The sequence below is a fragment of the Macrobrachium rosenbergii genome, chromosome 51, assembly GCF_040412425.1.
Source record: "Macrobrachium rosenbergii isolate ZJJX-2024 chromosome 51, ASM4041242v1, whole genome shotgun sequence".
NCBI lineage: Eukaryota > Metazoa > Arthropoda > Malacostraca > Decapoda > Palaemonidae > Macrobrachium > Macrobrachium rosenbergii.
In genome coordinates, this window is record NC_089791.1 from 70,440,156 (window position 1) to 70,457,723 (window position 17,568).

The 17,568-nt window shown below is 39.0% G+C and overlaps 1 protein-coding gene across 1 annotated transcript in view; it reads left to right on the forward strand.

Moving 5' to 3' along the window:
• The window catches only part of LOC136833478 (ubiquitin carboxyl-terminal hydrolase 9X-like), a 525,953-nt gene that overhangs the window by 393,556 nt on the left and 114,829 nt on the right, over nucleotides 1-17,568 (forward strand). The window contains 4 exon segments of the mRNA XM_067095694.1: nucleotides 2,205-2,340; nucleotides 2,799-2,968; nucleotides 6,710-6,835; nucleotides 6,943-7,150. Of these exon segments, the coding sequence (XP_066951795.1) occupies nucleotides 2,205-2,340; nucleotides 2,799-2,968; nucleotides 6,710-6,835; nucleotides 6,943-7,150 (640 nt within the window).

The following is a 17,568-nucleotide window of genomic DNA, read 5'->3' on the forward strand; positions in this document are numbered from 1 at the left end:
ATATATATATTACGGATGGCTGCTATCACAATATTATCATAAAAGTAAAACAGGTTAATTTGTAGCAAAACAACAAATAAACGTGCTATTACAGTGATTATGTTTTCATGCGTGTGGTAGCATGCTACAGGGGACTACCATCTAAAAAACCCTCCAGATGTGGAAAGTGTGAGATCTCATCTCGGCCTTAATCAAAGGGTTAATACAATCCTATTGTGTGACTTTTGTATATGGATATCTTCTCTCGATCAGATGTTGATCAGATGTTTAGGTTTTTTTGATACGATAAGGCATTGAAAGTTACCAGAAGATCAGAATTCAACAGTGCACTTATAAAGTGGTTTAAGCACTAATGTAGCAAAGGTGTAAGCATTTCTGGCGAGATGCTTATGGAGCAGGCCAGAATTTTGTTAAGGAACTAAACCTAATGAATAACAGTGATTATTCATGAGGTTTGTTCTACTTTTGATAACACAGCGGTATGTATGTCGAATGAGCTGGCAGGATGTTGTTTTCATGGGGATTTCTTAGGGGTGATTTCTGTCATCGGGTTTTCTGTGGTCCGGCAGTGACCTGGTCCCATGGGTGCTGATTTTTATTGGAGGTCAGCCTGTATAAGTAAAACCATTAATGAAAGCTTACCAGATAAAAGATTTCTGCCGACCCAATTATCAAGTTTTTAAGAAGTTGTAATACATTTGATGAGATATAAAACCTTTTACTGTATTTGTAGATGCTTGGTATATTTTTTATTTGCATGCACATATTCACTGTGCTTTTATTTATTTTTGGATGTAAAGTAGGCCTATGTACACTCGGCAAGGAAAATGAGGATACAGTTTTCATTAGATTTCGTTCATTGAATTTTCATTTTTTTCTTACGGAAAACACATAATCTCGGTAAATTTACTCTAGTATATGAAAATACAATGCAAATTACATCATATGTGTTAAATCTGCAAAACAAAAACTCAGATACTTAAAAACACCATGGATGTCCGGGGTAATCAGAATTTCTCAGATGACTTCATTCATAGAGATCTAAAAGAGTGTGTGTGGATATCTCGGTGTAGTACTGTTTATCAGAACGGCAAAATTTACTCGTTTTCCATTATGAATGGGCTTATTATTGCATCATCATACGAGGTAATGATAATTTCTTTAATTTTTAGGCATTCATATTTGTATTTCATGGTGTTAAAGGTCAGCTGGAATTAATGGCAGTAAATGTCGTGACAGCTAGGATAGGTTGACCAAATCTAATTAAATCCGCAGAGCGTCTCTGTGATGTGTGGAGCAGCGCGAGAACTTCGGCGGGAAAACACAAGTAACTGGATGTTTCTTGACGACACACACACACACACACACACACACACACACACACACACACACACACACACACACACACACACACACACACACACACACACACACACACACACACACACACACACACACACACACACACTCTCTCTCTCTCTCTCTCTCTCTCTCTCTCTCTCTCTCTCTCTCTCTCTCTCTCTCTCAATACTGTAAAGCTTACTGTTGCATTTAAGTATCAATGATTTCAGAGCCGTAGAATATGATTGGAAGTTATAGGAGGTCAAGCAAAAAACATAACACAATAAGATTGAAGCTCCTCCCCTTTCTAAAGTTGCCAGATGTCGCATTATTGAGCAATATATGTCCGAAATTTAAAAAAACTGTATCCTCACTTTCCTTGCTGAGTGTACTCATGAGTAGGTGAAAACACACCTGATGCCAGCCCTCAGGTTTTTCTTTGATGCCTGCTTGAATAATTCATAACAAAAACATTTCCACATAAGCCACATGAAACTTTATTTGAATAAGAAAAATTATATGGCTGGGGTCTCAGAATTTTAAAAATGAAACAATACAAAAGTGCTTTTAAAATCTTGATATTGGTTATTTTGGAGGAGTAGAAATTGCAAATAGATTTTCTTTGGAATGCCTGAATGTTGCTAATGAAAAGTCAGCCTGGTGGAGTTATTAGAATTCCATATATTGTAGAATTATCATTAAATTGAAAGTCTTAAAGTCAACCAGTCACACATCTGTATTTATATCACAACCATTTAAATATGGTTTATAGGGCATATAAGAAATTTTATGGACATATTTGGTGATTTAGTCAATGTCTAGTCATTCACAATCATGTTTAAAAGGCTTATTTCTATCCACAGCAAGTATTTGATAATATTATGAAGAGAGTAAGTTATCGTCGCCAAAAGAGGTGGTGGAATGCATACCTTCTTTTCTATACTCGACTGGATGTGGAGGAGGATAATCTCTGCAATTCTATGAGTGAATTAGGCTTAGGTAAGTAGTCTTAGCAGTATTAGATATTGAGCAAGATTCAAAACAATTTAAAGGATAAAGAAAGGGAAGAATATAAAAACCCATTGTTATTCTCAGATTGCTTAATCAGTGTGAAAGAAGATAAAGCATGTTGAGCATAGATGACTCCTCTTACTAGTTAAAAAGAACACTTATAAAATTACTTTTATTTTGTGCCCCTAGCTTATGAGGATTAAATAGGACAACTCTTGGGTCTCGTTAAACTGTAGTGGTAATTTAGTGTGCTGGGTTTATTTAGAAGAAAGTTTTAAAATAATTCATATGAATACACAAACAGTAGTGATATTCTTTTTATGTGATTTACCAACAAATATGTTCTGCTGGCAGGGTTACATGACGTTTCTTTTGTCAGTATACATATCAAGTTAGTTTTATGACACATGTTCTCACTTTGTATATCTGTTAATTTTTTCTTTCAGCGGAACGACCAGGGTTAGTAAAAATGCCAAGTGCCATTGAGAGATCAGTTGTTCGTCAGAATGTGCGGTTTATGCATTCCCGGTCCCAGTTTTCTCCAGAATATTTCCAGTTTCTCAAAAAGCTTATTATGACAAATCATCCATTTGTTATACAAACTCCACAGGACAGGGTAAGAGTAAAGTGTAATTAAAATTTTAATTAAAATATTGTTTGACAGCTGGAGAGTTCTTGTTATTTTTAATATGTAGGAGTCAGATTTTGTACTGTATATTAGAATGTTCGCATGAAGTAGTATGTCTAAATATGAAGATGAACTTCTGTTGATGTTCACTAATAAAGTAATTATTTTATCAATATTGAATGGTAGTATTACTAATATATTTTATCTTGAAATATGTTCACTTGTAACACATGTGTGATTTTCACCACTGTAACCCAAGACCATATCACAGACTAATTTGGTACCAGAATATTGTAACTTGGAGGTAAAAATAAGTTTTAACACGGTTGTCTAGGACTAGGGCTAGCAATTCACTGAAAAATTACATTGTTTTGGCAAATTTGTAGTGTGAACCCAATATTGTGTTTTATGTTCAATACCTTTTAAGTAAAGATGGTATCAGTAACAACAAAAAGGACATGAGTTTTTTTGTGCAGGTAGCATTTTACAAAAAAGACTTTTACTCTCCGGGTCATATCAATGGTAAAATGTTTAGGCAACGAACTCTCCTTGGCTTAGCCTTTTGTTTTTCTGCTGTTATAATGTCTGTGAGCATTAGTAATTGACCTGTGTGTTTGCTTGCCTTCATTATATCTATTCATCTACTTAGATTAAAATTTTTGAAAAATTGTTAGTTTAATATCTTCAAGGATAAAGATTTAAACTTCATATATTCATATATATTATATAATTTATGAAACTTCTTATATATTATATCTTTTATGGGTGACATGGATTCTATATTTTTCTTTCTTAGAAGGTCAAATATAATTTAATGATGACTCTTTATAAACTATACAAGATAAGGGCTTCTAATTTAATATTTATAAACAAAGCCAATATGCAATTTTGCCTTAAGCCATTTTTTAGAAGTGAAAGATCATTCTCTTGAATCTTGTTAATTTTATGTAACCCAGTAGCATATTTATCCTTATGGAAAAGATTTGTAACAAAAATTGTTCAGTAGTCCATGAAATTTATCTTTTGAATTTATAGCTGGAATACTCTTTTTGTTTCAGAATTGTTCCCAGCCTTGAGGGTTGAAGAAATTGAAAATTTTTTATTTATGGAAAGTCAGAGTGGTTAGTTATCACAAATGAGAAAGTTGCCAAGATATGTGGCTAAGGCTTGGAAATAATTTCAAAGGATTTGTTTGATTTGGGCACATGGTATGAAAGTGAGAGGAACTAGTTAGTCAAGATTGAATTAACTTTTTTGTTGTAAATAAAGGAGAGGAATGAGTTAGTCAGGTTTGATATGGGTTCAAAGAAAAATTGAGAGGTAACAGCAGTCAGGTTTGATTTGTCATGAAATAAATAAGAAAGGGAGAGGAACAATTGATCAGGTTTCTTCCCTACTGATATCCGTAAGCAATGCTTCTTCCCAAACTATTTGAAGCATCTTTCTCTGGTAAACCCTTCTCTAAATCCTCCTCATCTTTATTTTGTTATCTAATCCTTTGCCTTCCTGTTGACCTTCTTCCCCTAACAGGTTCCACCCAAAGCTGTCATCACTCTTTCCCCCCCTCACTCATCCTTAGCACATGCCCAAATAATCTCAGTCTTGATTCTCTTTTCATATTGATAATCATTACAACCCCAGGACTTATGATCTCTCCATTTTCCAGTTTATCATGCAGCAAGATCCCCCAAATCCACCTCAGCATCCTCATTTCTTGTCTCTAGCTTCGGTTCCTCCTTCCTTCTTAATGTCCTTATTTCTGAACCATTCATCATCACTGCTCTGAATAGGGCATGTAGTCAATAAGGAAAGTGAAGGAACTGGTTAGTCAGGTTTGATTTGGTTATGTTGTGGTAAGAAAAGGAGAGGAACTAGTATAATTAGGTTTGATATGTGCAAGTAAAGCATAAGTAAGGAAGATGACCTACTTGCTCAAGTTTGATTTGGGCATGGAATAAATAAGAAAGTGAGTAACTAGTCAGTCAGGTTAAGTGTAGGCATGTAGTCAATAATAAAATGGAGATGAACTCGTCAAGTTTTATTTTGTGCATGAAAGGGATACACTAGTTAGTCGGGTTTGTTTTCAGCTTCTAAAGAGAAAGTGAAAACAAGTTATTCAGGTTTCATTTGGGCATAAATTTAAAAGTAGTTAGGTTTATATAGGTTTCATTTTGTCATATGATAAGTTATAAAGGGGGAGAAACTAATTAGGTTTTATTTTGGGAATGTAATAAATAATAGAGGGAGAGAAACTAGTCTGTCAGGGTTAATTTGCGCATGTAATAATTTATAATTAAAGAAGCTAGTTTGTGAGGTATGTTACTTAGGCAAACGCTAGATGAGAAAGTGAGGCAGCTTGTATGTAAGATTTCGTTCAGGCATATGGTAAAGTGGGAGGAACCAATCAGTCATGGTACATAAGAGATGTAAAAGAGAGAAAAGCTAGTTAGGTTTGATTTGGGTGTGTAATAAATAAGAAAGGAGAGAATTAGTGAATATGGAAGTGTAAACTCAAAAGACCTGTAAGAAGGGTCAAACTGTCTTGGAGAGAGGGCACACCTGAACCAGATGAGAATCTAGGAAGAAGAGACTGAAATTTACTCATTGTACTAAGTAACTTGACCATGTTCCTGTGTCACCTTATTTAAGAGTAAATCCTTCAGGAAAGCCTGTGAAAGTTAGAACTTGAGACTTCAGTAGTCTTGTTAAACTCCTTTTTGAAGATTATTTGTGTGAATGGCAAAGTCTTATTCCACCATGAATGACAAGTGTTTAATGCAAATCCATGGGAGGTTTATTGCCAATTCAAAATTTTCTGTCAAATATTGCAGTTGTAATTTCTTAGGTATGATTTAATTATTTGTGAGCAAACTTGTTGATGCCAGAGAGCAAGTTCATTTTATGCAGCTTAGTGGTCTGGGTAAAGTATATTTTATTATATGTAGTTTTTAAGAACTAGTAGAGTTATAGATATTTTAGGGCACAGATCACGAAACATTAGCTTGTTTATATTGGGGGAGGCTGCACCCCAAGTTTTTGAGCAAATGTTTTGTATCATATAGAAATCATTCGTGAGATTTTGCCAGACTTTTTGTGTTATGCATATCAAATGCAAGAAATCAGGAAGGGAAAATATGAGTTAAAACTAACAGTTGAAATAATTGATTTAAAATGTCACATCAGTGCCAGAATTAGCATATGGAGAGATGGAAAGGATCAGAGCCATTGTTAGTGGTTAACATTCGTAATGACGGCTGTTTGAATATTGTCCCTACCTGTCATTGCAAATGAAAGAGATCAATTTAGGGCATAAAATGTGTTATTTAGATACCATATCAAACTTCCCAGTTCAGTTGGTCTGCATTTCATGCAGCTTGTTCAGAAGTGTGTTAGGATTGAGCTTTCTGCTACTGTGTTATCATCTTGCTTCCTCTTTCATAGGTCTTAGGGTTTAACTAAACTACTTCGTTATACAGTAGTGTGATCAGTGTTGAAAATTTTTGTACTGTAAATTGGTGGTTCATCATCATTGCTAAAGCCCTTAACAGGAAGTTGAATGTGTAGTGTTTGCCATCTTGCAGTTGAAATGATAATTGATGGTAGTACACAAACACATGTCATCTTGCAATTTAAATGATGATGGTAGTACACAAACAGATAAAACAGTTATTGGTGATTCTATTGTAAGTGAATTCCCATCGCTGTTATAATTTTTCCTTCTTATTTCAGGTTGCAGATTGTGAACACATTGCCATGATAAGTACACAGTTATGCAGCAAATTTTTGTTTTCCGTTGGCTTGCACACTAAAAAGACACTAAGAGGTCCAGCAATGGAGTGGTATGATGCATTATTGGTGAGTTTCAGGTTCATGCAAGTTCATTAAAATGTTCAGAGCCTATTGAATGCTACTCATGGAATTTTGTCTACTATGAGAAATCTGATATTTTTATGTATCTTCAGGTACATTTAAGGGCATCAGTTCAAACAAGAGCATGGTTTGCTCAGAACATGTTATTTGCGCATCCACATCGTTTTATGGAATATTTATTAGAATGTCCTGCTCCTGAAGTGCGGTTGGTGTTCAGCAAACTTATAGTTTTAGTGGCCCACTGTGCTCGCAATGATAGTCCACTGCCTATGGGTTGGGGACCTTTGAAGCATCACCCAGGTAAGAATTAAACAAATGCTGCACATTTTTTAATGTATTTTTGATGTGTATGAAGATTTTATGGCCTTTATCCCCACATGACTCCATCCTGTGATCAGAATACAGAGAATCAGTGATCTTTAATTACTTTTGTAAACTTCAGTATCTGTGATGTCCTTGAAATATTTATTGGTCGATAAAGTGAGAGGACTGATGTCTTCAGCAATGTTTGTTTATTACGTTATCTGTATGTTATCACGATAAGTTCCTCCCAGATCCTAGACCTGGTACTGTCGTTATATGAAGAGGTTAGGCTTATGCTGAGCTCCTCTCAAGTCAGTAATTACTAACATACTTCCACAATCCGGAATTGGACTGGTTTGCCACATGCAAGAACCATCAGCTAACCATGTGTGTGTCTGAACCTGGGGATTCAGGCAATCGCAAGAGTTGCATTCCTACAGGACTGGGACAAATGGAGGTTGATATATCTTGTTTTTTTTTTTTATTGTCCCAGATTTCGATAGCTTTGAACAATTTACTGGCTTCCAATGAAACTGCTTGCCCAGTAGCCTTGAATTTAGCCAAATGGTCATTGGTTCCTTATTTCTTCAACAGGTGGTAAAAGATTAGAATCCATTGCTGTGCATTGTTCTATCCCAGACAGGAGGGTTGGTGGGGGGAGTTTTCTCTGCATCCTCCTTTCTGAGCTGTGACCTTCACGTGGAGTTTTAAATCTAGTCTACTATGAAGATTATTTACCTAACATTGCTAGGTACATAGTGCAAAACTATGGACTTCATCTATTCAGCATACCAGTCTATATGGGAAATGTGGTTAGATTACCCCCAGCCCAGTTGAAATCTGTTAAAACAGTTTTACATTTTATCTTTGTAGGTCAGGCACCTTGCTATTTCAATAATCATGGCATACAAGGCAGCATTGGCAGAACCCTCGCCTTATTGATTGGAATTTATTCTGATATAGAAATTGTTCCATTCTCCAGTCTTTTACAGTTCACTGTAAAGGTCAACTCCTGCAAGATTTCCCATTACCGTGGTCCTTGAATAAGGTTCTTAGACTTGTGTCATCCCCTCAGCTCATGGGCCCAATACAACTACAACTCGTATACTGCAAAAGGCAGGCGTCTTGACTGCTTTGGCATCAGGAGCTTGGGTCAATGTAGTGGGCTGTCTTAGACAAGGACAATATTTCACCACTCATGCACACAGTTGTCATTTGCTGTTGTCTCCTGGCCTGTTATTCCTGGCCAAGAATGAGGAACTTTTTAAAGGGAAAATCCCCCTGTCTGGTAAAGGAACTTAGTATTTCATATAAAATATTATGCCCAGTTCAAGCACTTAAAGTTTACCTAGGTGTCACGGCAAACTACAAGGTGGTCCTATTTTTCTTAGAACTTAGCACAAACACACCACTCTCTCTACATGGGCTGAGAATATTTTAGTGGCCCTCATTAAAAATGCAAATACTCATTCCTTTCCTAAGTCACATGACATCCACAGGGTGAATACATTGTTAAATTTAAATATTTCTTTCGAAGAAGTCTTCAAGTGTACAGAGTGGTTATTATTAGAGACAATATTCCTGAATTGGTGATGGTTCAATAATCCTGCAGCCAGACCCAACATAATTAGGTAAGTCACTGTAGAACCACATTGGATAATACATTTATAGGTTCATGTGTCTCATGTTCTCTATTGCCAGACCTGAATGGGTATCTGGAACAAAGAAAACAGGTGATAACCTATGACTTTACCGTGAATAAAAAAAATTCCTGAAACACTATTGCCATGAGAGTGGTGGTCATGCTGAGATATTGTTGGGGAAAGTGCAATAATCTCACAGCCAGACCCAGCATAATGAGGTAAGCCACCTTCAAACCTCAATAATAATGCATATATTGATTCATGTGTTGTTTCCTGTTCTTTATTGCCAAACCGTGGGTATTTGGAATAAAGAAAATGGCTAATAACAATGACTATACCTCAGACCAAAAAGTAATATGAGTTGTTGGGATTAATTTATTAGGAGCTAAGCCATTTTGTCACCCGTCAATTTTTTTTTGTACGCTCTTTTGAGGGTGGACAGCAGTTTCGCTGTCAGAAAACAGGTTTTGCTGTAGGAAAAACCTATTTTTGGTAGCTGCTGTGAGTCCTTAAACCCACCCAACTTCTAGACGAAAAGGCATGGGACTGGGGTGAAAATTTATCTTGCACAGACCTGGTGTGTAATGAAGTTGGCCGAAACAGGCTGTTGCAACATCTGTGTGGGGGAGACATAGAGCCTAAGTAGTTGTAGGACAGGAGATAGAGCCCTCCTGTCCTGAGTCTTTTTAATTCTCACAGTTCCAAGAAGCACTATTCTGGCTGAGACCAACTATAAGAGAATTATTTATAATTGGCTGGTCTGTCTTTTGGAGTCCTGGAAGGCCTTTGAGAATGTGACTCCTTCGAGGACTCAGCGGCTACCAAAAATATGTTTCGTACGTCAAAACCTGTTATTTCTTAACTAACTTTTATTTCAACCCTAATTTACTCATAGAAATGAAACTCCTTCAAATTGTAAGGTACTTTCATCAGTTTGCCAGACATCTGAGCATCAAACAGGGCTCTTAGAGACTGCTTGGATTTTTGGTTCTCATATGGTTTGATCACTTGGATGTATGAGTCTATCTTTTTAATAACCTCTTTTTATCGTGATACTGTTTGGTACAAGTATGGCTCCAGCTAAGTAAGAAATACCTAGAATTAATTTCCTTTATTTTTACATATTTGTATTGAAATTAAACTAACCCTACTTGTGGGTTTTGACGAGGCATTTGACAGAGTTGCAAGATTACCAATATGGACAATTTTAACAGCAGAGATGTGGAAAAAATACAAGGGCACAAGATTTCAAGTAAAGATGGTAGTTAGCAAATATTTCCAAAGAATGTGAGGTTTTAATATGTTCAAATTTCAGCACCGAGTTCATTTTGTTATCAAAGTTCAGAAAGGGAGGCTCTTGGAATCCTCTATAAGCAGATATCGTAGTGTTGACAGCAGAGTCAGAGGAATAAGCTAAAGATAAAAGAGTAAGTGAAGTGAAGAGGTTTTTAAATCTATGTAAGCAAAACCAGGGTTATGCTACTGTGACTAGAAAGAAAGGAAAAAGCAATTGGGAAAAGGTCATTTGGATGCTGCATAAGAGGTCTTGGGTTGATATCCACAGGATTTTAGATTATGAATAGGATGATTGGTTTTTGATGTTCAAAATGCTAGAGAGCAAATGAATAAAAGAGGGAGGGATAGAAGACTCAGGAAGAGAAATATGGTTGAAGAGTGAGTCTTGGAAAAGATATAAAAAAAAAATGTTACTGTTAGCATTGGGACATTGGATTGTAAAGCTATTACTGAAAAGGCATTAACTAGAAGTAGCATTATTGTGGATGAAATGGGAAGATTGGTAGACCACCGGTAGAGTACCTTGTTGCATAGCGTAAATGTATGTGAGGGGTACAAGTTTTGTACTATCACATTGCATCCAGCCTAAACATGATTTACAGAAAAAGATGATTTTGAACAAGTGCATTGGGAAATGTAATGATTTATGGCTTGAGTGCCTCGGAAAAATCTTATTACAGATGAAATTGCAGAGAATTTTGGCATTTCGGTGCATGAAAGTAGAATGTAATCCTCAAGCTTTAGATGGGATTGGATATATTTTGAGAAGAAAAGATGGACATTTAAACATAAAAATCAATAATTGAAAGTGCAGTTGATTTCCAGTAAGAAGACTCTTGGAGAAGTGTTTGTGCTTTGTAAAATCAATATAATAGGATATGCTGTAAATGTTATTAAAAATGAGGACGTGGAGGAGAGATATGGTACCAAGATTGAAATGGTTTAGTCATTTTATGAGAAAAGTAGTAGATATGGAAATAGCTAGATGAATACATGTAGGGAGGCCCAGGTAATGTAAAATGGGGATGGATGAAGGCCTGGACCTTATGTGAGTTGCAGCACAAAATGCGGGCCTGAAAATGGTTGCAGAGAAAGAGCTCAGTACTAAGAAACTGGAGATATCTCATTTATCATTTACTGGCTTGAAGGGCAAAGCTAACTAAGGAACATTTATGATAATGATTTTGATGTGAATTCTTTTAGTTTTATGGTGTACATTGCCTAGACCAAGCTTAACCCTTTAAAGGACCTATTTTTTAACAATGTGTCAGAAAGATTCCAATTATTTTATCTAATTAATTGAAAATATAAGTTGAAACGCTATGCCTCTTAATTTCACCATAAAATTATGATTATTTATATGTAAAACAGTGATTTTTATACAAGTAACTTACCAAGTAATTACATAGCTAACAGTTTCTATTATCGGCAGCTAAAATTTGAAATTCGCGGTAGCAATTCTTTTGTTTTGTTTCAGTGTAGGTAACTGATCCCGCCCACTCTCAGAAAAGAGAGGAACAACTGAGCAGAGAGCTTCAATTTGTTTCGGCTGGCTTATGACGAAGGTTGTGAGCAGCAGCGGGATTTGAAATTCTCTTGCTGTACTGGTTTATGGTTGACGACCTAAATTGAAGTATTTTGCTTTTGGTAGCCTCTTGGCAACTTAGATTTTTAGGCTTTCATTGAAAATTACTTTATTTACCTAATTGTGACTAGTGTTTGATTGGGCTTTTCCTGACTGTTTGACTTGTATCACTGACGATGTCCAACACAAGTTTGATTAGTGTTTGTTATTGCAGTGAAGGCTGCAATACAAGAATAACTTCAGCAAAGTATGATTCTCATTCAAAGTGCACTACTTGCAGGGGTCAAGTATGTTCGTCTGATTCAACCTGTGCTGAATGTGTTGATTGGGATCTTAAGAAATGGAAGACCTTAAGTTCTCATTCAAGTAAATTAGAGAAAGACAGAAAGAGGAAGGCAACGGCTAGGAATGAACAAAAGTTTTAGTTAGTCAGGAATCAACTAAATCTTCTGTTGACTTAACCTGTGTTACCTGTTTCTGCTTTGTCTCCTACTACTAGCCCTGCCTCTATCCCACCTGTTCCATTACCCAGCTCCCCTACTCCCAAACCCAGTGCCATTGCCATCCTTGAGCATAACTTCGTTCACAAGTTCGATTTATAGGTTAATTCAGTTGCTCAAATAAGTGCGTTTGTTGCGTTCCTTTTTGGAAAATAAAAATGTAACAAGTGAAAGTGCAGTGTTTGTGGAGGAGCTGGCTACTTGGCCTGCCAGTTCTCCTAGGCAAAGGTCACTTGCATACTCCCCCACACCAGGGAGAAGCTATACTGGAAGCCCAAGGGATTTTGGTGAGGTTGGCCCCCGGGGTAGTCAGCCCCTCAGTCACTTCTGGCTCCAGTTCCCAAGTAGTGGCAGATGGAAAATAAGAATGCAAGAAGTGACAGTGCAGTGTTTGTGGAGGAGTTGTGGCTACTTGGCCTGCCATTTCTCCTAGGCGAAGGTCACTTGCATACTCCTCCACATCAGGGAGAAACTATACCAGAAGCCCAAGGGAGGTTGGTAAGGTTGGCCCCCGGGGTAGTCAGCCCCTCAGTCGCTTCTGGCTCCAGTTCCCAAGTAGCGACAGATAATCGGTGGGAAGGCTTTTTCCAAAATGTGCACAATCTTTCCTCTAATTCTGAGACTTTGCAGCCCCAAACAGAGGCGCTAGTGGCGCAACAGTGGTAAATCAAGACCATTGAAAAGGTCTGCTGTAGATGGGTTTTGCACCCCTCAGGTGTCAGAGAAGAAAGTCAAAGAATTGGTTCCTTCCTTTAGTTTCTGGGATGGTCCAGAAAAGTTTTCTCAAGTGCATTTAGAAGGAGAAAGGCACATGTTAGTGCTGAAAGCCACCTCCAAGCATAAGAGCTTGCTAGTGTCAGTGTTTACATCAGTGGATGAGCGCCTGCTGGTGCCAAAGCGATTGCTCAGTCACTTACGAGCGCTCATTTGCTCCCAAGCTATCTTCCATCGACAAGCGCCCAGTTGCACCCGAACTGCAATTGGCTCCCGAGAGCCCAGTAGCACCCAAGCATTCAGTAACTTCTAAGTTCCCATCTGCACCCGCTCGTACGGGTTCTGTTGGACATTCATCCAAGCACTTGACTTCCAGACTGGAGTTTGTGGCGCCATCCCTTATAGCAGACTGCTTCAGCTACAGATTTGGATCCTTCTCTTGCCCCCATCCAGCACGCCTAAATGATATCTTGGGCCTTTTGAAGAAACCTCCTAGCCCGTCTTCTGGTAAAGACTTGTCTCTTTCACCATTTTCTTCAGTGGAAGAGGAAGGTGTTAAGGATGAGGAAGGAGACTCTTCTCCCTTCAGCTTATGCATCACTACTTCAATTTCATCTTGGGAGTTTCCCTTCCTTTTTCTCACCTGTGGCTCCCACTTCTCCTGTGTCTACCTTCCAAATGAGTAACGTTCCTGCTGAGACTCCAAGACTGCCTAATATGTTACTCTCCACTTCGGCCAGAAAAGCTCTTAACAGAGTTGAAACCTGGCTCTGGGATAAGAGGGAACAAGGAAAATACAATTTCAGTTATCCTCCTCGTCTTTTGAAGATGAGATATTCGTATTATGCGACCGGAGAAGCTCCTTCCTTGGGGACAGTTTCCTCCTCCCAAGGGGACTTCTCTGGCCTCGTTGACTAAATTCAAGAATATGCCGCCTTGCCTGCGGATTTTTCATCTGATATCCTCGGGGTTTTGTCATTTGTAGACAAAGGGATAAGAGATGGAGCACAGGAGTTGGCTTCACTCTACACCATAGGAGTGTTAAAGAAGAGGGAGTTATAATGTTTGTACACCTCTAAAGAAGTCACTTTAATTCAGAGGTCCGCACTTCTTTTTTCTCCCCTTTCATGAGACAGTTTGTTCCCTCTGTCAGTAGTTTACAGGATTTCTTCTGATTTACAGAAGAAATCCACTCGTGATCTACTAGCAAAATCATCAAGGCGCACTAAGGAGACACCTGCCATCATAACCACCTCAGTAACCCTATCCCTTTCGTGGTGGTAGGCAAAGATCTTCAAGATCAAGGGCTAATGTACGGTTCCAGTTGCGGACTATCAAGAAGTCCTATCGAAACCCTCTTCTAGAAAGTGAATCAGATGTCCTTCGTACTCCAGTGGGCTCCAGACTCCTTCAGTATTGGGAGAAATGGAGCAAGAGAGGGGCAGGGCAGTAGGTGGTGGAAGTTTTGAGCAGCAGCTACACAATCCCTTTCCCAGAAAGACCTCCTTTAGTCAAGATGCCGATCACCTTAACTGCCTACTCCAAGAGTTTGAGGAGATTTTTGGCCCTTGCAAGAGAAGTTTCATCTCTCCTTGAGAAGAAGGTGATAGAAGTAGTCCTAGACGTAAGTTCTGAAGGGTTCTACAATCAGCTTTTTTGTAGTCCCAAAGGCATCAGGAGGATGGAGGCAAGTCCTGGATGTGATCACTTTAAATGTCTTTATTCAAAAGACCAAATTCTGCATGGAGACAACTCGTTTGATCCTCTTATCCATTCGGCAAGGAGACTGGATGGTCTCGATATATCTACAGGATGTGTACTTTCACATCCCGATACACCTGGACTCTCGAAAATATCTGAGATTTGTTTTTCAGGACCAGGTGTTCCAGTTCTGGGCCCTGTGCTTCGGGCTATCAACAGCCCCTCAAGTCTTCACATGTATTCTTGCTCCCCTGGCAGGTTGGCTCCACCTGATGGGAATCAACTTAGCATTCTATTTGGATGATTGGATCCTTCGCTCCATGTCGAAGGAACAATATATGGGGACCTTCAGAAAACATTACTTCATGCCCAAGACCTGGGGTTACTGATAAATCATCAGAAGTCACAGATGACTCCTTCACAGGAGATAGTGTATTTGGGAATGACTCAATTTTCATCTTTTTCAGGCTTTTCCCTCGCAGGAGGGAATAGAGTCTTGCCTAAGGAAGATAGACAAAATTCTTCATCTCCAGACATGTTCTGTGAACAATTGGATGAGTCTCCTCTGAATGTTGGCCTCCATGGAGCAGTTCGTCTCCCTGGGGAGACTGGACATGAGAGTGTTCCAGTTTTTCTTAAGAGAAAAGTGGGACAGCAAAAGATTTCCAGACTCCTCCATGTTCCCGGTGACACAAGAAATCAAGAAGCACCTGCTTTGGTGGAAGTCAAGAGACAGGTTGCTGGAAGGAAAGTCTCTGTTCCTGCAGAGCCCAGGCTTAAACTTCTATGCCGACGCATCAGATCTGGGCTGGGGAACCCTTATAAGGGACAAGGAAATCTCTGGGATGTGGCTGAGGGATCAGATGTTATGGCACATGAATGTCAAGGAATTAAAAGCTATCCACTTGGGCCTGATAGCTTTTTCGTTGGAGGTGTTCGAGAGGACGGTAGAGGTACACTCAAACAATACAATGGCCCTAGCATATATAAGCAAAGAAGGAGAAACTCGTTCATTTTCCCTCTGCAAGGCAGCAAGGGCCCTCCTTCTTTGCGTGGACCAGAATCGTGAAGTTAATTACCAGATTTGTCCAAGGCAAACTGAATTTGTTGGCAGATCAGCTCAGCCAACAAAACCAAGTCATCCAAACAGAGTGGACTCTCGATCCACTGGTCTGTCTAGATCTATGGAGATTGTGGGGAAAGCCAATGTTAGATCTCTTCGCGACGTCGCTGAATCATCGACTTCCTCTTTTCTGTTCTCCAGTCCCAGATCCACAAGCTTGGGCAATGGTTGCCATGCTTCTCAACTGGTCCGACAAGTTCCTGTATGTCTTCCCTCCCTTAGGAATGAGAAGGGATGTGCTAAACAAGTTCTGCCCACACCAGAATGTGTCAGTGATTCTGGTAGCTCCCTTTTGGCCCTTAAGGGAATGGCTCCCAGAGCTCATAGATCTGCTGGCAGACTTTCTGAGGCTCGTCCCGCAGAAGAAAAAGCTTCTCAGACAACCCCACTTCAGGCACTTTCATCAAGGTTTGTCTTCTTTGGGTCTGACAGGATTCAAACTGTCAAAAACTCCTCAGAGCAAAGGATTTTTCAACGGAGGCTGTGGAAGCTATTTCAAAATGCAGACATCAATCTTCAGCTAACGTTTACCAAATCAAATGGTCAGTTTTCCGTAGTTCATGCAAGAGTAATAGAATCTTCTAAAATGACTGAAAGAGATTGTGGACTTCATTTTGTTCCTGAGGAACTCTAAAGGCTTATCTTCTTCTACCATAAGAGGCTACAGGGCAATGCTGAGCTCTGTGTTCAGGCATAGGGACCTGGATGTATCCTCAAATTAGGACCTTTTGGAGTTGATTAGGTCTTTTGACACAAAGAAACAAAAGCACTCGTAATTTGTTTCTTGGAATCTGGAAGTTGTCCTGAAATGGCTCTCCAGACCCCCTTTCGAGCCTTTGAACTTTCGTTCAGAAATTTTACCAGGAAGACATTCTTTTTAGTAGCCTTATTGACAGCCAAAAGAGTCAGTGAGATTCAGGCCATTGACAGATGGGTCAGATTTTCAGGAGGCGATGTAATCTGCTCCTCTACCTTGGGTTTTCTTGCTAAGAACTAGAACCCGGCAATCCTTGGCCCCGATCATTCAGCATTAAGGGTTTAACAGATATGCTAGGATCGGAAGAAGTAGAGAGGGTCCTTTGCCGTGTGAGAGCCCTAAAGTTTTATCTGCACAGGACTGGGAAAATTAGGGGTTCTTCAAGCAACCTCTGGACTTCGATCAAAGATCCCTTTCATCTTCTTACAAAGAATGCTCTGTCCTTCCTCTTGAGGGATATAATTTGTAAAGCACATTCACAATTGAGAGATGAGGATTGTCCTGTCTTGAAAGTATGAGCTCATGAAGTCAGATTTGTAACTAATTCATTAGCATTTAAATACAATCTCTCTCTCTCTCTCTCTCTCTCTCTCTCTCTCTCTCTCTCTCTCTCTCTCTCTCTCTCTCTCTCTCTCTCTCTCTCTCTCTCTCTCTCTCTAAGCTACTTACTGGAGGTGTAAGTCTGTATTTGTGTCACATTACCTCCGAGATGTGGAAACAACTTTTATTGATGGCTGGCATGGTATATGGAGAGGGAGTATAGGAAGCATCCCTTCCATCCTTACCTCTTCGCCTTGAATCATGGTGTTGTTCTAGGGGAGCCTGGGGGTACTTGGTACTTGGGCACCCACCAGTTTTTTATAGTCTAGGCGATCAGTGCAAAATTCAGCTAGAATTGCTCGGTTAATGATAAAAGCATGAAATTTGCCACAATGATACTTGAGTCCATACTGAATATTTTCCAAGGTGGAGCCATTGGATGCGGCATGTTTCTTAGCAACGGTTGATAAGCAACTTGTTTACCCTAGCAGTGAGCTGTTTAAGCATATCTAATCTATTACGAAAGGATGATGCTGTGTGTTTTAGCATCACAACT